This window comes from Pinus tabuliformis, chromosome 5_1 (assembly GCF_031772625.1).
Source record: "Pinus tabuliformis cultivar Carrire ecotype Pingquan chromosome 5_1, CPIR1, whole genome shotgun sequence".
NCBI classification, from domain to species: Eukaryota; Viridiplantae; Streptophyta; class Pinopsida; order Pinales; family Pinaceae; genus Pinus; species Pinus tabuliformis.
In genome coordinates, this window is record NC_142305.1 from 95,202,391 (window position 1) to 95,229,678 (window position 27,288).

Below are 27,288 nucleotides of genomic sequence, written 5' to 3' on the forward strand. Positions count from 1 at the left end.
ACGGAACTTCTTGGTAATCCATATCCCAAAGCTCCCATAATTGCCCTAATGGAGTATACATTGCAAACATCCAAAAGGAATCCCTTGAGCAAACAAATATAATAGGATAAGTCAAAGTTTTCCAGGCTTGAGTAAGAGACAAGCCCAGAGTTCTCTAATTGCCAGACCGAGTACCACTCTGAGGAAAGCCAGAATTGCCAAAAAAACACCTTCAAAATCAAAAGTCGAGAATGAAAAACAGCCCACAGAAGCAGACTAACAAAAATCAAAAGGATGTGATGCCCAAACTCCCATCTACAAAACCTAAACATAAAGATATGATATGTCACTAGGTTAGACTTAGGAATATACAGTATTAAATAATTGTTTTTCTGGCTGATGTGTTCTAACTTTTTCTCCATGATAATGCAGAACAAATTATAAGGAACCACGAGGTTCCTATAATGTGGTCACCAAATAGAATTGCAGGTTTTAACTTTTATGGCACTGCTGGAGTTTGCACAACAATAAAGAGTGAGAGAGATTTGTTTTCATGTGGCATACCAGATTCTGACAGTGTACTAAATCCCCATGGATATGTACTACCTTTCAATGAAGGTTATATAAAGGCAATATCTTTGAGTGTACCAGATGCCCCTGTGTACTTTCCACAAGCTTTCAGTTTTCATACGTACCCAGCACATACATTGAAGCAGGGACTTATTAGTCAAAGGAATTGGGACTACATGGTACCACCAGGAAGCAGTCTTCAGAATGTACCTTTTAAACTGCAACCTCAAGGGAATGCCCCGGAACTGCAACTACCTTTCAAACTGCATCCTCAAGGGAATACACAGGAACTTCAACTCCAAGATTTTCAGTACTTCGTTGTGATTGATTTTGAGGCAACTTGTGACGTGGGTACACGTCTTAGTCCACAAGAGATAATTGAATTTCCTTCTGTTCTAGTTAATGGCATGACAGGAAGAATGGAGGGGCATTTTCATACTTACATTAAACCTGTTTATCATCCTATACTGACTGATTTCTGCAAGGATCTTACTGGCATTCAACAAAGCCAGGTGAGTTTGGATAGCTTTTGAGCTTTATCCATGTGCACTTTCTTTTTGAATGCATCAAATATTACTGAATCTTTTGAAGTTCTTTTTTTCTATCTGTTAAGATTTTTGTTTAAAGTCTTTATTTTATGTATGAACCTTGAAGATTTCAGTACAAACTTTTTCTAATATTGTTGGGCAGAATACACATGGTTTCTTTATTCTTTGACATGAATTTCTTTATAATTTTTTCAGAGAGGCTGACTCTTCTGAAGTAACCGGCTGTTCTTCCACAGGATTTTATCGCAAGCTTAATCTGGTCTGTATCCAATTATATATATCCCGTTTGCCCCAAGAAGAGGGGCATGAGACTAAAACAAATTGGAGGACACATTGATGTTTAATGAGGAATTATGATGTATAGAAATTAGACAGTAGGATCAAATAGACAACACAATATTTACTCGAAGATGCAGATATACTGAGCTTCATAAGTACTATGCAGTACAAGAACCCTTTTTAATACAGAAAAAGATGTGACCACTCATTCATTGTGTAAATTAATATTAACAACCATATCCCACTATGTCAAGATCAATTATATTAGCTTACACCCCCTTTAAGATTGACCTGGAAGCAAGGGACATTTCAGTTATCCCCCTTTAATCACAACTTCCTTCATCCCAAGAAGAATGGAATTTGACAAGCTTGGCTTTTGTCAAAACTTATTTAAACAAATATGCAAATATATTAAATATAATAAGTGATGAGTACCAAAGGCTTGGTCAAGATGTCTGCAATTTGGTCCTTAGTGCAGCATTACTCCAAATGAATGATCTAGTCATGGATGAACTGTAATGTAATGCTGATGAACCTCTATGTGCTTGGCCCATTATCTAATGGTACACTGGGTGGTGAGCAAGCAGAATGACATCTTGGTTATTACATTGTACTGAAATTGGCTGCTCCTGACAAAGTCCAAGTTCATCCAATAATTTCTGATCCACACTGCCTTCTGTTTAGTTGTGACAATAACTCTGTATTTGGCCTCCATGGAAGATATAAACCATAGACTATTTATTACTCAAGCAAGCAACAGGCCCTGGGCCAAGAAAATGTGCATAACTTTAAGCAGACTTCTGTTCATCCTGATCTGTATTCCAATCTGAGTTTTGGTGTATCTAACCAAGATAGTCTTACCCCCATAAGAGTGCTGGATGCCAAATTGATTTGTAACCAGTCTTTCAAATTTGTATGTATTTAAAAAAAGCGATATTCAATCTGCTCTAAGTCTAATATATGAGACTGCCTGAAAGCCATACAAAGTGGCAGCTACCTTAAGGGAGGTACATGTAGCAGTATTTAGTTCTAGAATGGAAAGGGGTAGGGAAAGGTTTGCATTCGTCCATGCTTAAACTTTTCACAAGATAAAGAGCTTACTTGGACTGAAATGACAATTCCATCATCAAGTTTCAAATTACGAATGCTGAGAAAATAGTGCAAAATGCCTAATACTTTCACTTCAAATGTACGCATAAGTTTCTTATTCATATCAAGGATCATGGACACAATTCTCATAAGGATAAAACCATCTACATATAGGAAGAATATGAGGATTTCACAATCAACATGTTTTTCATAAAGGTTAGGATCTCATTGAGAACTATTGAAGCAACTAGTAAGGAAGTAGTGATCAATATTCACAAGCAACAAATGCCAATCTTTCATGCCACAAGCAACTCAAGCAACTTTGACTCAATCTTTCATGTCACAAGCAGCTCAAGCAACCCCCTTCATTAGTATGAGCAACAAAAGCATGAAAATCTTAGCAGGAATTAGTTCAAGTAAAACTCAGTGAACTTATGCAGTTTCACACTGACATTAGCATAGCCAATAGTAAATACCCACAACATTGTTGAAAATAATAGCGAGAAAGGGTTCCTTGACTTGTGCCTTACTCAAAAGGAACCACAACGAGTTTCTCCTTCAGCATGCACGAGTTCCTATGAGTTAGGAGCTAATTCCTAAAAAGTAGGACGTGTTCTGAAAAATTAGGTAGTGTTCATGAAGCAGTTAACTAATGTGTCAAAGTGGAAGGCCGAGTTATCAGTCTTCTAGTGCGAGTTAATTGAGGAAAAGAACTTGTGGTTGAGTCTCAAGAGATAGGACAAGTTGCATGAGCAGTTATCTCATGCTAACTCAATCAATCACAAAATCATTCCTTAATTAGAAATTTGCTAAACTTAGCCATTTGAATTGCTTTAAAAGGAGGAGCGAAGACACATTGTTACTCATTGTTTTGTGAGCATGGGCCGGTGAGACAAAGCAATAGGAGTACACACAAGGTTGTGTTGAGCTTGTGAGAAAGAGTGTGCAAAAGAAACTTTTGCACAGAATTATTGTGAGGAAGAGCTCCCTTGGGTAGTGCACATAGAAATAGGAGGAAACTCCCATTTAATAGGAGCACCTATTGTGCAGGGGATTTAGGGAGAAAATCAAGCTACAACTAGCGTGTTTTTCAAGCCTAATCAAGACAGGGAGAAGGGTGTATTCTCTATTGAAAACAAAGTTGTATTGGAAGAGATCATTCCTCAGTTTCTACCAGTAATATTCTCAACAAGCAGATGGTTTTCTCAGTTGTCTTGAATTTTAGTTATTTCTGTTCCTATTGCGCTGCAAAGTTTAGTAGAGAAATTCTGTGTTTATTTGAGAAGCAATTATATTTCAGATTGCTCATATTAGCAGATCAGAATTTCGTGGATTTTCTACAAACATTAAACCTGTTTCAAATGTTTTTCACAATAAAACAGTTATGCCAAAATTCAACCTCATTACCACTATGGGTTATATCAAAATTGGACATGATAAACATAATTTTTGATATCATATCCAACTTTAATGTTTTTTTGTTGTTGTTGTTGACAAATAGATCACATTATATTAACAGAGAAAATTACATAGAGTACAGGAAAACAGGCTTGGGGGGCCATCACCCATCGAGGTTTTCTGCCTCTGGTAGGTGAAACTGGTTTTTTACAAAAGTTTACAATTCAGAACCATTACAGTGCATGAGAAAAACAAAACTAGAGATTAGCAATAGATGGAGGAATAAAGTCACTGTTTAACTAACATTGCAGAGCAAACAAAATTCCAAAACGAACTGTGTTGGAGCGAATGATGAACCTGTTGAACTTAGCTGGCACCGCAAAGGCCAAGATAAACATTAACCTGTTGTGGTTGATCTCGTCCATCGCTGAGAGGGTTAGCATTGGCCGCTCCTGCAGGCAATTCTTCAATGGTGTAGCACCCATGCAGACTGGAATGAGGAGGGGAGAGCTTGGGAGCCGTTGGCTGAGCATCCTCTGGAGGTTCTATTGCTTCCTGCTGTCCTCATGCTGGAGAGGGACGACCACCAGTTGACAAGATGGTGGAAGGGGATACCGAGCCAAGAGGAACAGGGGAGGAGGTCGAAGGGCTGGGGGAGGAGGAAGGGGGGATGTTAGAAGGGAAATTAATGCCTATGTCGCTGGAGAGGCAGCGGAGGGATGTGGTGGTGTGACTATTGATAGTAGAGAGTTTAGCAATCCAGTTAGTTGCCCTGGATTTTTCTCATTCCTGAGCAAGGAGACGATGGGCAAGAAGGTTGCGGAGCGCCTAGAGTGCGTTTCACCCATGGCAAGCCTCCTCGGCTTCTAATTCGATGACCTGGCGCTGGATGTGAGCAGGAATGATGCTGTCATATAGAGCCCATTCTTTGTCAGCAACAGGGGTGGTGGGCAGGTGGCCTCTTCCCCTTCCACGGCCAGCACGACAGACTCTTTCTCGTTTGCGACTCATGATGGAGCAATTGGGATTTGTGTGGGATGTGCAGGAGGCACAACGGTATTAGTGGTTGCAGGAGCAGAGCAGGTAGGCGGGAGAGGCCAGACGTTATGCGAGGAAGCCGGGGAGGGAGGAGGGAAATTCCAGATGGTGAGCATGTTGTGAGGAGTAGATATGCTGTGAGAGACGTTTGAGCAGGCATTGATTCCATGCATGTGGAGTTGCTACGAGAGGCAGATCTTAATGAGGGACGCCAAATGGAGGGCTCTGTCATCCGGTCATTGAGCAAGTGGTGAGACTGATTGAGACACCCGGATCCGGAATATTCAACTTTAATGTTACTGGTACCACAAATGGATTAAACGCGCTAGGGTTGAAGGACGCCAAATGGAGGGCTCTGTCATCCGGTCATTGAGCAAGTGGTGAGACTGATTGAGACACCCGGATCCGGAATATTCAACTTTAATGTTACTGGTACCACAAATAGAGTTTTATTATTTTTGATATAGATATTCTCCTCACAATTTCTGTCAGTATATACAGTGAAACCTCCCTAACAATATGAGTATAACCAGAGTCAACAGTCCAACATCTGGAAGGATTCTGTCAGGCAAGGCTTTAGAACTATTTACATGCAAGGTTTTCAAGATCATTTTTGCTAATGATTGGACATAGTAAACTCCTTGATTTTCTAATGAAGGTCCTTCAGCTGCTTAAGGCATGGATCTTGAGGAATGCCCCAGTTTGCTGCTATAGCAACATGGTTTCTTTCTCAGTGCCGTGCTTGATGCTGTGAGTCCGCTTGGGAACTACTATTATGCCTCTTAAAATTATTTGTTCTTCAATCAAAGCTTTACAAAAAGTACTGAAATCCATAAGAGCAACATTACCAATCAAATCTTCTGTAGTCATTGGAAACAAATAACTCATATGGAGCATGCAGATTTTGGAGAACATGCTTCCCAGTTGCTGTTGAAGTGCATTGAGCTGGGCCAAGTAATCTTCAGTGTGGTCAAATTCATGCAGATCCAATCACATCAGCTGGTTCTCAAACTGAATAACTTATTCCTAATTAGGTTTTGAGAATCTCTTATTAAGAGTGTACCTTATTTTTGAATATGGAACAGAAACTCATTTGACAGATGGATGCCTATGAGGCCTGGAGCTTCATCTGACTTATAAATCCATTTCCTTCTCATTATCTTATTTGGTTTCCATTTTCCTTCTCATTATCTTATTTGGTTTCCATTTTATCACTCTTAGTAATTCACCATAAGTCTGAGGAAGCTTGAAGTTTCATAGGTGTCCATGACACCATGTGTCCAAATGTTATGAACTATGAAGCACATCTTCCGGTTTTTGCTTCCACATTCTAGTTTTGGCATGTAAGCTTAAATTCCAAGTTTATCGACCGCATTATGAAGTCTGAGCAAAGGATCTGCTCCAAAGAGTACTAATAGGGTCCCACGAGTAAAAAATAATATTCTCCCTTTGTACCTGGGAAAAATTCTTCCACCTCAAGGAAGAAATCAGAAGATTTCTTTGGGCTTTCTTTTCATGTTTTTTTCCTATTAACTTTTGATTTTTCTCATTTTCCCCTTTTTTGACTTTTACAATTCCTTCCGATACTTTATGTTGTAAAATGATTTTGTTGGCAGGGGGTGGGGTGGGGTCGGTAGTGAATATTATTTTCAGTTCATTGTTTATGAGTTCAAAAATAACAATTTAAAGAAATCAACCAGTGTATATTTGACGAGGGAGGGATTTGGCTGGGCTTTCTTGCTAGCAAAGTCATCCTTGATGAGAATGCTGGCAGGACGCAATGCAGGGTTCAAGATGGAAAAACAACATGAAGTTTTGCAGATGGGCCGTGGTTAAGACTGTAGAAATGCTAGGTGAGATGATGCCACAACATTCTCAGATATGTTGAACAATATGCAAACTTTTGCAAAGCTGTAAGGGCTATAGTTGCAGACTTGCAGTAGATCTGCACCATGGAAGGCCCAAACAGGCTTCAGATCTTGCTCAGAAGTTATGCCAAATTCTCAGGATTACTTGTAGCAGCTTCCCATGACCTGTCCAAAAAACTAAAATGTTCATACTGAAGAAACTGAGTTAGAGTTCAAAGGAAAATGACTTAAGAAAACATTGACCTGAAAACAAAAATAGTCTTCATAGCTGATTACACAGACTTTTAAACACGTAGAATGTTTGCATATCTTCAACAGGGTCAGGCTAGGGCACAAGTGAATTTATTCGCAAAATCATGCCTTAGTTAACTAAGCTTACAATGGAGGCCTCCTTTTTTGACTTGTTATCTGGAAATTCTGCACATAGAATGTTTGCATATCTTCAACAGGGTAAGGCTACGGCACAAGTGAATTTATGCCCAAAATCGTGCCTTAGTTAACCAAGCTTACAAAGGAGGCCTCCTCTTTCGACTTGTTATCTGGAAATTCTGCTAGGGCCTTAGGATCCTCTTCGCAATGATGAAGCAAATTATCTCCTTTAACGAGCTTTAAGCACCAGGAGCCTGGGCTTGGCAGTCTAACTCCTCAGTTATGATGCCGTGTTAGAAATACAAACTAGACACTAGGATCAAATAGACTCCATACAATATTTAATAAATAACGTGATAAGTACATTTTAGTACAATACTGTTTTATGATACATTGAATGACTTGACACTTGGTAACTATACAATGACATCAATATTTACATTAACTTCCCACTCATTCAAGATTTTATGTATTAGCACTATCAGTTTATTCAATGCTTCATCCACAACAGAGGCACCCTATGCTGATTCCAGAATCCAGATATTAATGTAGTCGCAGAGTATTCAATATTTGGTTGATTGCTTTGCAATACCTATTCTCTTCAGGCCCACCTTAGCTGTATTGTAGAGTTTCATTCCATTCATGCCTGGAAGTAAAAATCTGTCGAAAACTATCTGGTCCTAGTTGCCGTGTGAGGTTTCAGCTTTTTTGGGAAATGAGTATGACTACTAATCTGAAATGCCCTCCAAATATCTCTCATTTTATTTCTGTTTGAAGTGGAAAATTAATACATTGTAATGTTCTTTTAACGCTTAACATGAGAGAAGCATTAAAATAGGAGGTTATAATATTTAGAAGTTATAGCCATTATATTCTCAATGTCCATTTGTTCATAGTTGACGAAGGTGCAGAGCTTTTGGAGGAGACATTAAAAATGAAGCTCAATATAGCTGTGTTCGAATGCTCAGCTGGCAGTTTATTTATTCTCTCAATGATCAAACTTGCAGTAAGTATTACCATGCGGGTAAACAAAAGGTGATCCTTTGGACAGAGGTAGATCTCCTAAATGGGAGGAAGCTCTCATATTCAAGATCAGTGACGTCTTCATATTCTTTGCACCAAGAGAATCAAGGTGTACTTTACAGCACAGCCTGGAAGAGATGTGTTGTGTGGGTGGGTGGGAAAAGCGAAAATGAGAAAAAATTGATGTCTGACAATGTCAAAAATAAACTAGAATAGATCCTTCTTAACTCAGGATCTCTTAAGTGCCAAGAGGTTTGTACCTGCTTTATTTTATCCCTTTCGGTGCTGAATAGATTCAGAGTTAAAATGGAGTCCTGCTAGTTATAGCATTACCCAGCAATGTGTGTGGTTTTGGCAGTTTATGTCCAGTATTTAAAATGGAAGTCTGTGTAAGAAGAGATGGCAATGTTGATGCCTACAATAGATTGCTTCAGATATTGTCTTATACACCAATTTGGTGTTTGGCTTGGCCGTGACCTTGAAATTAGATTATTATTATTATTATGCTACCCATACAGTTGCATTGTTGGTTTATTACTGGGAATTAATGAAAAGGAAGATTTACATACAACATCCTTCACCAACATGAATTTGTCAAGAAATGTAGAGATTGTTCTTGTACATATAATATATTTATAAAGAGCAAACACTTTAGACCATCTAGATTCTAGCCTAACACTTCTAACATACGAAGATCTTTTGAACCTCTAAACTGCCAACTGCTGCCTTTGATGATTTTATTCGAGTTTCTAACTATCTTGATGTGCATGTCATAACATGGATGGTATTCCTCCAAACGTCAACGAGTTACCACCTCTATGACTGCCTGCTCAGCACCCATTAGTTGCATAATCCTCAACCGGTGTTTTTTGTACGGGGGACTACATCTCTTCAGATTTCTTATTCTGCTTTGTGGGCCACTTTAGAAAGTTGCACAAATTTGAGTCCTATTAAAGAAACGGGGATCTTTTATGCTTGTCGCACTCTGAATCACATCAGGCATTCCTAAATTGTTATCACCAAGTAAATAAGCATATCTCCTTTTTCGTCAGACACAGATACATGAGAAAACACAATTCAGACCTTCATTTCATAGGCCTCAAGCAAGGTGCCATAATTTCACCCTATGCTTCCAGCAGAAGGTTGCAAAGTTACACAGGACTAAAGAAGTCGTGATGGTGGGGACAACAGTACAACAACTTATGCTTTACATGATATGGAAAAACTATGCTAGACAAAGTTACAAGCACCGCTTCAGTATTACTATTTCCTAAATAACTAAACTTACAATATCTGACCTAAGCTAATTTTTTCCTTTAGTAACTTCATCACAGAAAAGTAAATATGAATTTCTGTGTAGCTTGCCATTCTATTTGATGCTTTTGTCCTGTTTCTCCTTGGGAGGGCTTGCTTATTGATCCTGGCAAGACTCAGAAAGGACAAAATCGATATGGAAGGTTCTTTAACTATACGAATAGTTAGATATTATGGTCATAATTAGGATTTGAGTGTACTTTTGACATGTAATAAAGGCTTAGATTCTACATAATAAAAGTAACTTAATGATGAGTTAATAAATGTATTTTTTTAAAATATTAGATATTTGGAAGTTACACACTGTACTCTGCTTTCTCCATATGCAATCAATGTAGATCCATCTTAACTTTGGATCTTTCAAGCAATGAGAGTTTTAAAAAATAAATCAAAATACAAATCTCTAGAGATAAGAACTAAGATGGATTTATGCTAGATTTTGTGTGTGCGCGTGTGTAGACTGTAGTGTGTACATGTTTTTGTCTTTATTAATGCTTGGTATTCTTTTTATAATATATATATATATATATATATATATAAAATGGATTTTAATGCTTTGTCTACTTTGATTAATAAGCATGGATGCTAACATGTCATCTATACTGGGTTGTAGAATGCACCTTTCTTCATATAGGGTTGTAGAATTCAGCTTGCTTCTCAGTGCAATCACTCAATAAAAAAACAGTTTATTCTCTCTTGTTCTTGTGTATTTCTCTTTATGATATTATGTGTTAATTTGTTATGTTAGTAGAGCTACATTATGTGTTAATTTGACATGGTATCAAAGCCACATAGTGGAAGTGGGTGAAGGAGCCAAGAGATTGTTGTGCTCAAAGAAGCCGTTGAGGTACTGCAAACACACATGAAACTGATGTTGGATAGAATGGCAAGCTGACCTTTAGAGGTATTTTGTTTCGAAATTCAAGGTGACGTCCTTGAGAGAAATTACGTCCTTGAGAGCAATTATGTTTTATTACTTGATAAATATTTATAAAGTTTCCAAGCAATAACTGTTAAAGTGAATCATGGATTGGAGAAGCATGTGAGATGTAGTAAGTTAGTTGTAGGCTTGGCTACATTTTAGGGGCAGTTCATTGCTGAATTGAGGTCTATTTCGTGGTCAATAAAGTTGCCACGTACTGGTAGCAGAGAGGATCGAGGTTCTTTGAGCATGGTTGCACCTGTCTCTGTTTGTGATAGAGAAGGCTGTATAAGATTGGATGTCCTACAATAGTCTGTAGGAGAAGATGTGTAAGCACAGTGGAGTGAGCCATGGAAGGTCACTAGGGCACATGGGTCATAGGGCCAATAATAAATATGAAGTCAAGGGCACATATTTTCAGAAGATAAATCATCACCAGTAGAGTAGGGAATCATATTGTGCAGGTACAAGAAGAGTTAGGTAAGAGCTGAGATACACAATTGGTCATACTTATCAAACAGATTATATATTTGGGCAGGTCTAAGGAATCCACATGAATTGCTTTATGGATCCAATCAGAGAAATTGACCCAAGAGCCAACCCAAAAAAACATGCATCTAATGTGAGTGAATCGGATGAGGTTGCTTATCAAGCCTTTGTAGAGGAAAGGGTATATGAAGGAGCTACTAGTAACTCTATTTTTTAATTCTCAGATTTTCAAGTGTCTACATTTTAGAATTGGTGGAAGGGTGTTTATCTAAGTATATATGATTTTGGAGTAAATGTTTTTAGCACTTAGATGATCGTTTCGGTGTAGAATGATTTTGAAAGCATAACTATTTTATGAAACTTGATTAACAAAGTAACGAGTGATTGTGTTTGTGATAGAAGTTACTTTTATCACTAGGAGTTTCAGAATGGTCAGTTTAGACTGTTGCTGTTATTGAAATTGATACATCAATGAGGCTCTCAATCACTAAGACATAGTAGTGAATTCAGGGTAGAGATTTCTTTTTAATGAATTGTTGTTTTCAATAAAGATGGAGGAATATGAGTCTCTTCAGGATCACTTACTGAAAATTAAAGATGTATGAAGAAGACATGGTAATAATTATTTTAAAATGCCTACCCCTTTATATGAAATTTTAGTTGAGACCTTGACTATAACCCTTGGACTAAAAGCCTTTTGCAGAAATATAGGTGAAAGAAGCATATTGGGAACAGTGGTGTGAAAAGTAGTCTTAAAAGCACAATTCGAGGGGAAAGGAAAAACATGAATGTTATCTAGAGTGTTGATTTAAAAATTGGTATATTGATTTTGTTGAGTATATATTTAACCATGATTTACGGTCTTGAGTGGCAGAGAAGAATACATAGTTGAAGGAAAGGAATATGAGGTAATCGGTTTGTGTGTGTCTGGTTCATAGGAACTTTTACTTTTTGTTAATTGGAAATTGAAACGTAGTCCACTCATAGATGTTGGCTTTACTAATAATACTAGTTTTATTGTTGACAAAAAGAGAAAATGGTGATTGCTATTGGCATGGAAGAAGCATAGTTTTAAAAAATGGAACTGGGTATCGAACCGGGCCACCTATCAAACTGGGGTTGGAATTGGAACTGGATCAAACTATAGATCAAACCAAATTCAATCATCTGGAATTGAAAAAAGTACATGAAATAATTATTTTTTAATATATATATATATATATAGATTTCAAACTATTAGAGACAAAATATGTAATGTGTGCTCATCTATATACCATGTAAGGGTGCATATATTAAAATGACATCGAGTGCAACACATATCATCAATAAAATACATATCAGTGAGGCTTAAAATGGACTGTAGAGTCCAAAACAATGCTACAACTCAAGCTGGCCTACTACAAATCACTGATCAAACATGATCACTTATCTAACTTTTGCTTGTAACTTCTGATTGTATGGCCTTTTCCCTGCCCTTTGCCTCAAAATTTGCAAACTTTTCAAGCTATTCTGGTGCAGCACATGGGGTTACTTGGTCTTTTATATCAGTGAAGTGTTGTTTCAACCTATTGATACCCCCCTCCCATTGGGTGCTTGCAATATTTGCACAACATTTTTCCATCAACAACATCGTAATGAATCCATGCAGCATCTTTGGCTTTTGGGGACATGGTGGGCGATGAAATTTCAGATTTGAAGGGAAAGATATCTGTAAATAGAAAAAAAATGCAACTTATTAAAATTCAAAGCCTATGATAAATTTGAAAACGAAAGAGACAGATTTAGTCTACAAAGAGAGGCTGTTTTTTACTTAAAAGAAAGGAAAATTAAAACCGCTGGAATTTTAGAAGAGCAAAATCATACTTTGAAATGGAAACCAGCTGCCAAAGCTTCCTCCCAAAGATGCCAACTCCCCTAGACAGCTTGAAGATGAGAATGAACCTCTAAACTTGCTGCTGTTGCTGCAAACCTTAGTGCTGTTTCGAAACTCTCCAAGCTCTCATATGCTGACAAAAACTGGAAATGAGAAGTGAGGAAAAAAGGAGCTCAATGCTGCTTTTATGAGTTTAGGGTGGCAGATTTTGGAGGGAGACTCCCTAAGGTTTCCTTAGAAACCACCTAAAAACACCGCCTGTGGGTCATCGTCCTTGCCATGTGCACCTTTAATGAATTATCCTGGTTTTTAGCGGCACCAGTTGGTTTGGACGGCTTGGTAGTGGTTAGGTACACTTAACTGGTACTAACCGGTCCCAAAATCAAATTCATTGGCTGGTTAGATGCCTGGAACCTCCTGACCGTCCAGTTTGACCAGTTACCAGTTAAAAATCGCTGGTTTCTAAAACTATGGGAAGCAGAGGGTTTGTTTTGACTAGTCGACGGTTATAGGAAAGAACTCGGAGAAAAGAAGTTATGCAATAGATTCAATATGCCTTATCTGCTGATTTTCATGAAGAGAGGAAGATCCTAGAGAGGATCAAGATGTAGTAGTGAAGTGGGTTGATGCTTCCTTAGATGAAAGAGCAAAACTTTGTTATGCTAAGACATCAAGATGAGGAGTTGAGTTTGGGTAACAAGCCAATGGCTACATTGATGGTTGGAAGCCCGACTATTCAGCTAAGGCCAGCTGTCATCTAGTTGGTGAGCCCATGGTCAAACAAAAGGATGGTGACGTGATTTGTCTTTCATCAACCTTACACGGTACAGTGCACTGAATTTTAGAGTGAGCTACACGGTACAGTGCACTTCCAGTTTTAGAGTGAGCTGCAAACATATTGCTTGTCTAAAGATTTTTTGTTTTGGAAGTAGCAAACTTATATAATATGACCACTATGGGAGGGTGTTAGATATGATGGTCGTCATTAGGAGTCAGGCATACTTTAGACATGTAATTGAGATATAGTTAGAGTCTTTACATAAATGATGTAATCATGAGTTAATAATTGTTTTCGTTAAAAGATCACGTGTTTACGGGTTATGTAATCTGTTCTTTCTCCTACCTTGTAATGAGACATTGCATCGCTCGATAACCAAGCAACCTCTTCTTTCTTATTTTTTTTTGTGTCTCTTTGTTTTTGATTTCACATATTACAATTGACAAAATCAATATCGAGCTGTTTTATACCAGCTTAGATCCAAATATCTTAAGATGCAAAAAGATTTGATCCCTCTCGGTGCTTTGTAGATTTGGAGTTAAGATGGATCTAGGTTGGTTTAATTCCCCCTTTAAATAGACTATATTCCACATGAATACCATGGGCAATACTATGGGTTTTCATAAACTCTGGGCTCAAAAACCACTGATAACTTGACCAAGTCAAGTTTACTTTAACTACCCAACAAAAATTAATTAAAAAAATAATAACGTAATTTTTTATTATTATTTTAATATAGGGTTATTTTTATTTCAAATTTACCTTAAATACCCAGCAAAAATTGATTAAAAAAACAATAACGTAGAATTTTTATTTTAACATTGGGTTATTTTTCTTTTATTTATTTTGACATTGTCAAAATGTTTATAGCACTATTTTAAAATTCGGCCGAATCGAATTCGAAACGGCCGAGTTGATCCAAGTCATTGAAGAATTTTATGACTCGGCAGAAAAACCAGTTCGGGAGGCTGAGTCATCACTGACTCGGCCGAGTTATTGCATGACTCGGTCAACCCGGCCGTTTCCGCATCTACTCGGCCGAGTCATTAAATCCGGCCAGTCACCCAAAAAAGCAATGATTTTTCTAATTTTTTTCAACTTTTTAACATTTAGTTGATTGTTGGGGACTCCAAGGTGTTTTCTAAATTGGTGAAGTGCTATTTGGGGCCATTCCCCTCTCCTAGTATTGATATGCTATCCAAATTTCATGGTAATGTTAAATTCTTAAAGTAAAAGTGACACTCTCCTTAATCTTCATTTTCATCCTTTTATTTAAATTTTTAACATTACCATGAAATGACTCAGGACTTTTGAGAGTGGTTCCTTCCTCATTGGATTTCATATGGAGAAAGTAGAATTTTAGATTTCATTCAAAATCCAGCGGACTTATCAATTTTTCAGGATTTCAGGATTGGAGGATTGCAATGTTTCCATTGAATTTTGTTATGTATTAGGGTATGGAACTCTTATTTAATCAAGAGCACGAATCCCTCTATGTACCTTGATGTTAGTGACATTGGTTGTCGAACTCCTCCGGGATTCGCTCCCAAACCAGGAGCTTCTGAAAATGTCGCTCCCGCTCTTGTTTTCGCTCTCGCTCCCCACTTTCGCTCTCGCTCTCAAGTAACACTGAGCTAAATGATGCTGGCAACTCTAGCGGTAGCCAGTGGTACTGGTCATAGACTTTTGTTGTAGAGGCCATTTATAGCTTCCTTGGTTATGTGTTTTTGTTTTGATCTCTATATCATCATCGTGTGTGTATTGGACAGTGCACTGGTGCCATTTTGATATAATGGATATATTCATGAGCCTACTTTGATCATTTGTTGTTTTCCATCTATATTCTAATGCTATGTTTGGAAACATGAATGAAAATCTTTAAAATTATGTGTTTTTATAAAAAATAAATATTCAATGTATTTTTTACAACGACCGAGTTATTGAAATCGAGCTGGCCGAGTCGATACTGAGTCGGAGTCGGAGTCGGAATTTTAAAACATTGATTTATAGGGCATGACATTACAATATCTTTTTATTTTAACATTGGGTTATTTTTATAAGACATGACATTACAATATCTCTTACATACTATGCTGGAGAGCAACTCTTGGCACAATTAAAACAAAATATTTATAAAATATTTTCATTTTGGAATAACAATGCCTTTTTACAAAACCTATTTATAAGTTAATAATATCCATGGCAAAATGGGTTGAATATTCATGGTTATGAATCTTGTTATATTGTGAGTTTATTGTAAATATGAAGTTTTTATGGCTTATTAAACAAATCCATGTTTTTTTTTTAGATTTAATTTAAAAAATGTTATTAAAAAAATTAAAATAAAATATTTATAAAATATTTTGATTTTGAAATGAGTTATGGTTTTTGGGCTAATAATATCCATGGTAAAATGGGATGAATATTCATGGTTATGAATCTTGTTATATTACAAGTTTATTGTAAGTATTAAGTTTTTATGTGTTTATTAATTAAATTTAAATATGGTTACATCATTTGTTACATTGTTTACATCAATACATCTCACCATACCTTCATACTTTTATGAAAATAAAATATTTGAAAAATGTTGACTTACAATCTTTCTTACATTACATCTAACATTTACACATCTCCTCTATACTGTAGAGCACCTCTTAACACAAGAAGTGAGAGCAAACTGCTGACTTTAGATTTAATAAAACTCCAAAAATGGCTCTAGCAAAATACTTCGACAAAACAAAACAAAATGGCTCTGGCAAAATACTTTGACAAAACAAAACACTCCCTAAATTTCGATAATGTTAAGGTCTTAGCTAAAACTCAACATCACACTTGCAGACTGGTAAGTGAGGTCCTAGAGATAGTGATGATTCTTAGGGACCTTAATGTAGAAGATGAGAGCACATTGCCGGCATTAGATTCGAGAGAACTCAAAATATGGCTTTGGTGGAACATTTTGATAAAACAAAACACGCCATTAGTTTGACAATATAAATGCCTTGGCTAAAAGCCTAAAACTCAACATCACGTTTCTAGACTGGTTACGGAGGCCATTGAGATTGAGAAGAGACTTAAGAACTTTGATGTATGGATTTAAGTTGAGCTCTTCCTGAAAACCAGATATTATTTTATGCGGAATAAAATGAATTACACATATTTCTCCTAAATTGGAATTTTTATTTACCTCTTTCTTTTCTCCGTACCCGGGCCTTTACCTCTCCCTTTTGCTTTGATTTTTGACTTCCTCATTTCTACCTTTTACCAAGTTTTCCTTTCTTGCCATTATTGAATATTGCTTTTCAAATTTGTATTTTTCTTGTCCCATAGTATAGATATCATGCACAGACGATGTCAATTTACAATCGTGGGCCAACTGACCCTCCACATGTTTTCCCATTCTATTATTTTAAATACATATACTAACTGTATGAATTCTTTTACAGCATGCATATTGCTGACGATGAGTGATGTAGGATTCACTCCAAACTTCAGGTTCAAAATCCCTTTAGAGTAAACACACTGTATTGAGTAATTGTTGATTGTAAAATCAATATCTCTCCTCTTGGGGAGAGGGAGAGCTTGCCTTCCTATCCGAATCTGTGTAAGAAATGTCCAGAAGACAATGTTATTCTTTTGGTGGGTATTCGTTTTGAAATTTCAAACTGGCTTGGTAGCTTGGAGCAAAATATGTTGTACAGGATACAAATGAATAGAGTTCAGCTATATTCAGTACCACGGTCTCGTAGATATCATGTACAAAATTCAAAAACATATTCTCATATATAATGACAAGTTACTAAGCAGAGAAGGTGTGTTAGAAGCCAGTTTCCAGTATACACAACTTTACACTATTGCTCGGGATTTTAGATCAAACAGAGTACTAAAATCATCTTTGATAAGTGATGTACAAGTTTGTTTGGGATGTCTTAACTTCAATCAAATATTGGATCTCAAATTTGGCTTTACATGATAGTACAAATGGTTTTTATAATGGATTTATTGGTTAAGGGCATCTGTTTCCTTATAATAGGTTACAAGTTCTAATTCAGAGGGCTAGAGTATGTACATCTCTGTAGACTTTAGCAATTAAATCGTTGCGCAAAGGCAGGTCTTTTGTCCCACAAACAAGGGGTCTCATACACCAATTCGGTTTGTAGCTTGGCTGTGATCTTAAAAATAAATTATTATTATTATAGATCATGTAGTCTCTCATTAGTGTATTTTGTAAATAGATTATTGATAATGTCCTGCTGTGTGTATATAAGTGTGAAAGGATGTTATGGTGTTGTTGTCCCATGCATAAGGCTGAAAATATGCTGCAAGGTTTTCCACAGTGATAAAAGCTTGGCAATATTCCAAACACATTTTTTTTTCCTGAACTCTAAATTATGCTGGTTCAATGTGATCTTAAAAAGAGATTATTATTATTATTAATGATCATGCAGTCTCTCATTGGTGTATTTTGTAAATAGATAATGGTAATGTCATGCTGTGTGAAAGGCTGTTATGGTGCTGTTGCCCCATGCATAAGGCTGAAAATATGCTGCATGGTTTTCCACAGTGAAAAGCTTGGCAATATTACAAACATATTTTTTTTTCAACTTTAAATTGTGCTTGTTCTATATGATCGAACTAGATGCAGAACATTAATTCAGGAAAAGAATTGTTAAAACTACTACAGCCCATATTGTTAAAATTGTTTGTTCTTTATTGAGCCTTGCTCTCATTGGTTTGGTACATTGTTGTCCTGTCTTTCAAATCATTTTGTTTCATGACATCCTCTATATCTGCTTACAGCCAAATCCATATTAAGCATATGACTCACTTGGCTGATTTATTGTTGAGCTATTTTCTAGGTCCTTGGAGGAGTTTCTTTGAGTGAAGCTTTGCTAATGCATGATAATTGGTTGGAGGAAAGAGGAGTTAAGAATACGAACTTTGCCGTTGTGACTTGGTCTGATTGGGATTGCAAGGTAATGTTGGAATCTGAGTGCAACTTGAAAGGGATCCGAAAACCTAACTACTTTAACAGGTAGCTCTCTCTGATCCTTGACAGATGGCATTTGGATTCTTCATATATTTTACTGAAGTATTACAGGATTAAGATGTACATGATTTGCCTCTGTTTCCACTTGGAGAATCTTTCATTGATTAGATGTAAGCATGTTTTCTGAATTGGATTCAAACTGACATATGTGATAATCTGTACCATGGTTTACAGATGGATTAATTTGAAGCTTCCTTTTTATGATTCATTTGGTCAACTTCGATGTAATCTCAAGGGGGCTGTGGAGTTTGCTGGGCTTATCTGGGAAGGCCGAGCTCACTCTGGTTTGGATGATGCAAAGAACACTGCTAGACTTCTACTAGATCTTATGAGGCGAGGAATTAAACTAACCATTACTAATTCTATGTTATACGCCTCAGCAAATGGATCAACGCTCTCACTGCCCATACAAGAGCCACCCAAGACCGGCGTGAGTAGAAGCTTGTTATCACAAGGCTCTGGGCAAAGCTTGGATAGTGGTCCATGGTTGAACACAACAGATGTAGAGAAGGACCCAGCGGCACTCTGCTTCTGTGGTGTTCCTAGCAATAAATGTGTAGTCAAGAAACCAGGGCCACGACGTGGAAAGACTTTTTTCGGTTGTGGTAATTGGTCCGTTACAAGAGGTGCCGCGTGTCAGTTTTTTGAATGGGCTGTGCCTGACATACCATTGAATGCTTAGATTCTTAAAACAGACACCTTATCTGGTTTAAAGAGGCAACGATGAGGGATGACACTATTGCAGGTGTATCCTTCCGCCAGGCACTTACGTAATTCAGTTAGGGGGATCTTTAATAGGTAAAAATATTATTTTAGCTGTTAGAATTCGAAGCTGATTGTTTTTACTGTTTTCAACTTCTGGTATTTTAAGGTAAAATTAGTGTTTTCTTATCATCTTCCAGGTCTTGTTAAACCACTTGTTTATTATTTCAAGTTTCAGTGTTTCAGGGTAGGTTGAGTTGGGATGTTTTATGTCAGTCTCTGATCTGGAAAACTAAAATCCAATGCATCCAACTTCTGGTATTTTATGGTAAAGTTAGTGTTTTCTTACCACATGCCGGACATTGTTAAACCGCTTGTTTATTATTTCGAGTTTCAGTATTTCATGGTAGGCTGACTTGGGATGTTTTATTTGAGCCTGATCTGGAGAAGAGCTAAAATCCAGTGCATCCAAAATTGTTAAATTTTTTTAATGATATCAGGAATTGAGCCACGAGCATTAGAAAACCATTTTCAGGCATCCTGCTGGTTTTGGGAGTCCATTGCTGGTTTTGGGAGTCCATTGAGGAGTGTAGGATTTTCTCTGCGAAAATTCACTGATTGCTTACTATTTTGAACACAGATTTTATGATATCAGTTGTACTTCAGACTTCTAAATGAGCCAGGATGCTTACTCTCAAATCATCAAATTGATAAAAGTTTACCGTTTTGTCAACCATGCCATTATAAATTTTAACAAAAGACTATTTTCGGGGTTTCTACTTGGGCACAGCTCTACATTTGATAATTGTAAGTACGGACAAGGAGGGGTGTGTATCTGTCATCTGTGATTATTTATTTAATGTTTTATGTATTGAGATAATTACTTGGCTGTTGAAATTGCAGTCTGTAACTTGTTGGTTACGTAGATGCTTTAAGTGCGCGACATTCTAATATAATGGGGATGTTATAATGAATGACCATTTTCCATATATTTTTGCACTTTGGCAGCAATGTGCCTTACAGTCTAGAGTAATGTGCGCTACATTCTAATATATATATTTTTGGACTTGAGTAGGGCAGGTAGCAATGTGCGTTACATTCTAATATATATATTTTTGGACTTGAGTAGGGCAGGTAGCAATATAAAAAAATTGGAATAATAGTGTTATATGTTAATTGTTAATGGCTGTTTAGTTTAAGTGGTAAGGATGATGGTTTGTGTTTCCATTTACCGGGTTTAAGTCTCTGGAGACATGAGTGGTGATAGTAACAGTGGAAGGATATGTGTCTTGTTGGAGTTTGGGATCCGAGCTCCAATTCCGATGGTCTCCAGATGTCTCGGTTCTGGTGTTTAGGATCCGAGCTCCAATTCAGTTAGTTGCCAGATGTCTTGGTTCTAAGCTGTACTATAAGTTTCTGATATATGTGGCTTGCATGCTGGAGGTTGCTAGTTCCCTTAACTTAAAAATCAAACAATAAAAATATTTTTATCCATTTTTTTCTAATAAAAAATTAGAAAAAAATTATTGCTTTACTAATAAATCAAAAACTTAAGATAAATCTATGTATTCCGATCTGTTTTAGCTTATAATGTTTCTTATTACATTTAAGTAAATCTACCTATACTACCTATATTGGTTTGTTTTAGCTCTAAAGATATTAAAAATTAAAAAATTAAAATTAATTATAATAATAAAATTTTAAATGTAATTAAAAAGAAGGTAAGAAAAACAAAAGTGTAAACTAAAATAAATTGGTATACATTCAATTTGTTTTTTTTACATTTTTTTTTTACAATACAGTTGGGTATTGATTATGTTGCAAAAAAAAGGAGAGAAACAAACTCTTGTTACATTCGATGGGGAATGGATTCAGGTAGAGCGCTGAAAATGGGAGCTGAGTCCTTATTTCTAAACTTGAAACCAATTTTTTATGTATTCCTTTGACTAACTTTGCGTCGAACATACTATCCTAGAAATAAAATAAAGTTGTAAAACATATAAAATTAAAAGATTTCACCAAAACTGGTTGACTGACTTCTCGTGTTGAGGGTGACTGCTTCTTGTTTCGCTGAGTGGAGGTTTTCCCTTGCTGGCTCTGATTGATTGACTTGATATAATCTACAACTTCCTCAAGATGCTTGCATTTGTTTTTGAGCTCTATTATTTCGGCTTTTTGCTTATCTATGTCTCTCTATTTACACATGTTCTCTGTTTTCATTTCTGCCTTGAGATCCTTGAGTGTTTGGTTGAACCTTCCTATCATGAACCTGTTTGCCCTGCATGTTGGACAACTCTCATTTTTTGCAACTCTTTCTATGAGATTACACTCCATTTTGATCCTCTGTCTTGCTGAGTTTTTTGTAGCTTTTTTGTTCTTTTTGAGCGTGCTCTTGCTAAGATTCTTATCCTTTGCTTCTTTGTCCTTGAAATGAGAGTTCGATCTGATGCAGCATGTTGCCTCACAAATACGCAGCTGCGCCCAAACTGGCCAAGAGAAGATACACTGGGCTAGCTTTGATAAAATACTATGAAGCTTGTTTGATGGGATGTCCACTGAGGCTTTTCTAGAAGCTGAATGGATGATGGAGAGGGCGCTATGATGAGGCAGATGAAGGAGTTGATGGAGATTTCAAAAAGAGGGAGACACCCTGATAATATGACACAAAGGAATGATGACACAGGAAAGAATGCTCTGTCGATTCAAGGGAGGGATACACAGGGAGTTATTGGAAACATAATGCTTGTTAGATGACACTGAAATCTTCTTGCTGTTGCAGATTTTGGGGATAGCTGAGAGACTAATGAAGAGCTCGCAGCAGGATGATGGGTGACCCGAATGTATGAAAGTGCCTGGCTGAGAGATTGCTTCACTAATGGCTTGACACAGAAAACTGAAGACTTCTACCTGAGAATTTTTGCTATTCGCTGTGTAGTTATTTAAGCTTGCATTGAGATTACTAGACTTGTAGATGAACGCTAGGATGCATGTCCTGTTGCAGTGTTTGAATATGATCATTCGACTGCAATTTATGAACACATTTGTTTCTTGTAACTTGACACTGATATGACAGATATCGACTCGATTCAGGCAGAAAGTATTTCTGTATTCCTTGGCATGCGAGCTTTGGATATTTTTAGATTTTGTTTGGATTTTTTGCTTATATTCCTGAAGGTACCAATTGAGTGCCTCTGTTAACAAATCTACCTTTTGATCGGTTGGTGTACTCATGTTTTTCTTCCATTTTTTTTTTCTCTTTCATCATGAGGGATGTTGTAAATTATGGGATGGAGATACAATAAATTTCATTGTTTTCCTTTACGCTTCCTGCTTCTCTTTCTGTAGCCTTATTGGCGAGGATATCAACCTCTTTATTATGTTCTCTCAGAACATGTTTGAAGCTGACCCTCCCCAATCCTTTTAAGTTCAATCTTATCCTCTGATATATTCTGTTGATAGCCGTATTATTGGGATTTTTACTATTAATCATTGCTTCAATTACAATTGCAGAGTCTCCTATTATCATAGGATCTCGGATTTCTTGTTTTTTTAAATCCTTGTGCCTAATAAAAGACTATAGGCTTCTGCTTTGTTATCTATGGTTTCTCCTAGGCCCCATTCGTATGTGACTATCTCTTTCCCATCTGGATTACTTATCACTCCACCTGCTCTTGCTTTCCCTTGATTGTTTTTCGATGCCCCATTGAGAAAAAGACTGAAACTATTTTGATTTTTTCCCCACTCTTCAAGTTTTTTTTCGCTCATCCTTAGTTTTCAATTTCTTGCTGTAGGAGCTTTCTTTGATCCTGCTTTCCCAGTGTTTTCCAATATAGCTTTGCCAATCCAATCTCTCTCCTCTTGCTGAAGATTGTTGTGATCCACAACTGACATTCCTTTAGTGTTTATAATTTCTGAGACTAAACCTCATGTTTTTGATAGGATTTTACTTGTTCTTGGCTTTTGTTCTTTGAAGATACTTTTATTTCTAGTTAGCCAAATCTGTCAACACAATACTGCTGGAAGGCATTTCCAAACCCTGATTATTGCATCCTTGTTTTTTTTAGAGTAAGGGTAATTCTTCTCCCATGTTTTATAAAATTATGAGAGAGTTTGTGAAGTTTAAGTTGATTTCCAGCGAGCTTGTAATATGCTTCCAACATTCTCTAGCTATCCTGCATTCCAAGAAGAGATGTTGGATGGACTCTTCCTCTATCAAGCACATGACGCATCTAGATGGGCCCTGAATTCCTTTTTTTTTTGAAGTTATCAGTTGTTAGATTTTTTTCTTTGAGAAGAGTCCATTTAAATGCTTTGATTTTAGGGAGACATTTAGTGTTTCAAACCACTTTCCAGAGACTCCACTCTTGATGGTTTTGCTGTTCTTGAAGTGCTTTGTACCCTGTTTTGACCGTGTATCCTCCTCCTTTTGGATCCCAAACATAATCGTCCTCTTCCTCGATACTTGTGGGCGCTGCCCCTTTGAGGTGATGCTTTAATTTCTCTCATTGTCCTTTTAAGTTTATTGGGATTGTTGGGATTTGCCACTCATGTCAAGTATGCTGATCCCATGCTGAGATTGAATGAAGAGTGCTTAACCCTCTTTCAACCATCCATTTTTGTATGCCAAGGAGGTCTTGTTGAAGATTTAGGGGCTCTTTTCCCATTATTCTGTCATCTTAGATTGCCACCGATTTCCCATTTCCTGGAGTTTTAGATATATGATTCTTGATTGAGGGGATTATTTTCTTTACAAGTTTCCAAACTTTCTTGCAAGGCCTCACAGGAATGATGTCTGTCAGTAACTTTGTTATGGAATGATTCAGGTATTTTGTGGCGAGGACATTTTTCAACCAACTTTCCCTTTCGGTTATTATTCTCTATATTATTTTCATCCCTAGTGCAACATTCATTTGGCCTGGTAAGTGTATAGATAGATCTCCCTGTTCATATGGAAGTGTGAATTGTTCCAACTTTACCAGACTGAATTTTTTATTCTCTTACTTTCCTCCTTACTAAAGAAATTTTTTTATGATTAGTTCCATTTTCTTGTGTGCGCTTGCCAAAGCCAAGAAAATCGCATACTGGTATATTGGAAGAGCTGATAGTAGTGCCTTAATCATAATCACCCTGTCTGTCATATTGAGCCACATCATACCCCATTTTTGTATTTTGTCCTTCATTTTTTCCACTTGTTTGCTCCATACTTCAACTTTCACATTCTTCTTGGCAATTGGAAGTCCTAGGTAGGTAAAGTGCGTCCATCTTGCTTGTGTTGGAATTTCAAGAATTTGTGAGATGTTTTGCATTATTATTGGAGGGGTGTTCCAACCATATATTCTACATTTTGAGTTATTTAAAAGCCCTCCGGAAACCTGTAGAAAGTCATCCAGAACTTTTTAAAATCATCTTGCTATGGCTGAAACGCCGCACTTAGTGTTTCAGCCATTATGATATAAAAAAATGGAGATAGAGGACATCTTTGTTTCAACCTTCTTGAGGAGCTCTGAAAGAATTTGTTGGGTCTTCCATTTATTAATGATGCTATCCAGGGGGTTGAGACAAGCCTGTATGGTTTCGATTATGTCTTGAGAGAACCTAAACTTTTTAAGAATTACTGTTAGATATGCGTGGCTGACTCTATCAAAAGCATTTGCCATATCTAGCTTTACAATAATTCTTTTCTCTTTCCTTTGAATGCTAGTATGTATTGCGTCTTGGACAATAATCACATTGTCAATTATTTTCCGGTTGGGGACAAAGCCGCCCTGGTTTTCACAGATTACTTTAGGGAGAAATCTCTTGATTCTATTGGTAATAATTTTTGTGAGAATTTTGTAGGAGGAATTGTAGAGAGATTGTTTTATATCTGTTGAAAGGGCCAGATATGAGGATTTTGTGTTTCCTCCCATTTTTTTTTGAATACATTTTTTGTCATTCTCATGAAATCTTTTTTTATGATATTCTAGTTCTGCGTATAAAAGGCGATTGTGAACCCATCTGGCCTCGGAGCCTTGTCTGGATGAAGATTCCATATTGTTGTCAACACTTCTTCTTCAAAGATTTCTTTGTTTATTTCTGAATTTTGTTCATCACTTTTTTTTTGATGTGTTGTAGAAAATCCTCATTATTCGCTGGCTATTCATTTGCTGTTAATAGCTCTTTGAAGTGATTATGCGCTGTTTTTTTTAATTCCTCTATTCCCTTTATTTCTTGTCCATCCACTTCAATTTGATCTATCTAGTTTCTAGCTCTTCTAATTTTCGTTGTATTGTGAAAGAAGACAGTGTTTTTATCCCTCTGCTTTCAGCTAAAGGCCTCTGGATTTCAACATGAACTCTTCTTCTTCCTTTCTATTCTGCTTATATATTTCCCAAAATAATTCATTTTCTTTCAGATAATCCTGCTTGTCTTCCTTTTTATTTTCCTTTTCTTTTTGCATGATGTCCATTTTTTTTGCAGCTCTATTTTCCTTTTTTTTTTAAATTTCGTTCTCTCTTGCCCATATTTTTAGCTTTATTCTCAAATTTTTCAATTTTTTTCCCATACATAATGGCGGGGTTTTATAATGTTTTGTGTCCATCCCTCTTTGATTTGATTTTTGAAATCTTCATTGCTGTTCCAGATCAAATTGTATCTAAACGGAAGAGGACTTTGGTTGTCCAGTTTGCCCAAAATAAGTGCTACTGGCTTATGATTTGAAGCTATTGTATGAATAATTTTGGATTTTACAGAGGTGTAATTAGTTGCTATGTTTTCTTGGATTAAAATTCTGTCCAGCCTCTCCTTTATATTGTTCTTACCCACTCTCTTGTTGCTCCATGTGTATTTCCCGTTACTTGGCATGATATCAATTAGATTGTGTTGCTCCATTATTTCTTCCAAAGCTTCTCTTGACGGATCTGTATGATAAGTCCCTCCAATTTTTTTCTATCTTTCTTACCAAGTTTAGATCACCTCCCAAAATTATTTTCCTATTTTGTCTTTCTGTTAGTACTTCTTTTACCGAGTTCCAACATTGTTCTTTTTCTTTATAATGATTTGAAGCATATATGTTTATGAGGCTGTAATTTTCCTTTGTGCTGAGATCCTTTAAATCTGTTTTGATCCAATGCTTGCTGATTTTTTGATTTGTCATTTCCCATTTCCTTTTTTCCCAAAGGGTGCAGATTCCTCCTGAGGCTCCTGTTGCCTCAAGCGCTATTCCTTCATAATTTTTTAACTTTTGTATCATTTTTCCAGTTTCTTGATTGTTTGTTTTGGTCTCTTGGATCATGAAAATGTCCGGCACTTCTTTCGTTAGGATGTCTCTTGCTGCATTTGCTTTGTAGGATGTGCCCAGAGCACGTCAGTTCTAAGAGACCACTATCATTATTTATTGGTTTGTTTGTGCGTGATGCCCATTCCTCTTTGCTGATTCTTCTCAATGTTTCCTATATTTTTCCCAAGGAAGGAGTCCATTGGTTGTTGAGTACCTAGAGCCATCTCTTTGGCCACTGCTTCATCCCTTATTTCCTTGTTGGATTTTCTGTCTGTGTTTTTTTTATGTTCATTGATTTGTATGGTTTCTTTGGATTGGTTTCTAGTTAAGATACGGTCCACTGGTGGGAGGGCGGCCAGGGAGAGGGGAACGAGGGATTGAAGGGACGGTGGAGAGAATAAGGGGGTTAGGAAAATGTGGTGGGGGTCTAGGTGAGGAGGGATCTGTAGTATCTTCTAGTGGCCCAAAGGGTTCGAATTCGTGAGGTGTGAGGGAATGGCAGTGGAGGGAGATGGTGAGGAAGTTTCATTTGATTCTTGGGGCTGCGAAGATGGTGGGGGGAGTTGCTTGTTGGTGGGTTTCTTTCTTTTTACTTGCTCCCATTTATTTTCTTGTTCCTCAACATTTTCACTTTCCTCTTTTTAGAACATCTATTTGCAAAATGACCATATTCGTGACATACTTTGCATTTGAATGGAATCTGCTCATAGTCCAGTTGCTGTATGTGCGTCCATTGGTCAA

At 36.9% G+C, this 27,288-nt stretch overlaps 1 protein-coding gene across 1 annotated transcript; it reads left to right on the plus strand.

Moving 5' to 3' along the window:
• The first annotated feature begins 396 nt into the window (after positions 1-396).
• LOC149163617 (uncharacterized) lies at positions 397-19,637 on the plus strand. Its single transcript, XM_089431788.1, has 3 exons — positions 397-1,061; positions 18,397-18,572; positions 18,762-19,637. The coding sequence occupies exons 1-3, from the start codon at positions 444-446 to the stop codon at positions 19,267-19,269; spliced, it is 1,302 nt and encodes a 433-aa protein (XP_089287914.1). The 5' UTR covers positions 397-443; the 3' UTR covers positions 19,270-19,637.
• The last annotated feature ends 7,651 nt before the right edge of the window (positions 19,638-27,288 follow it).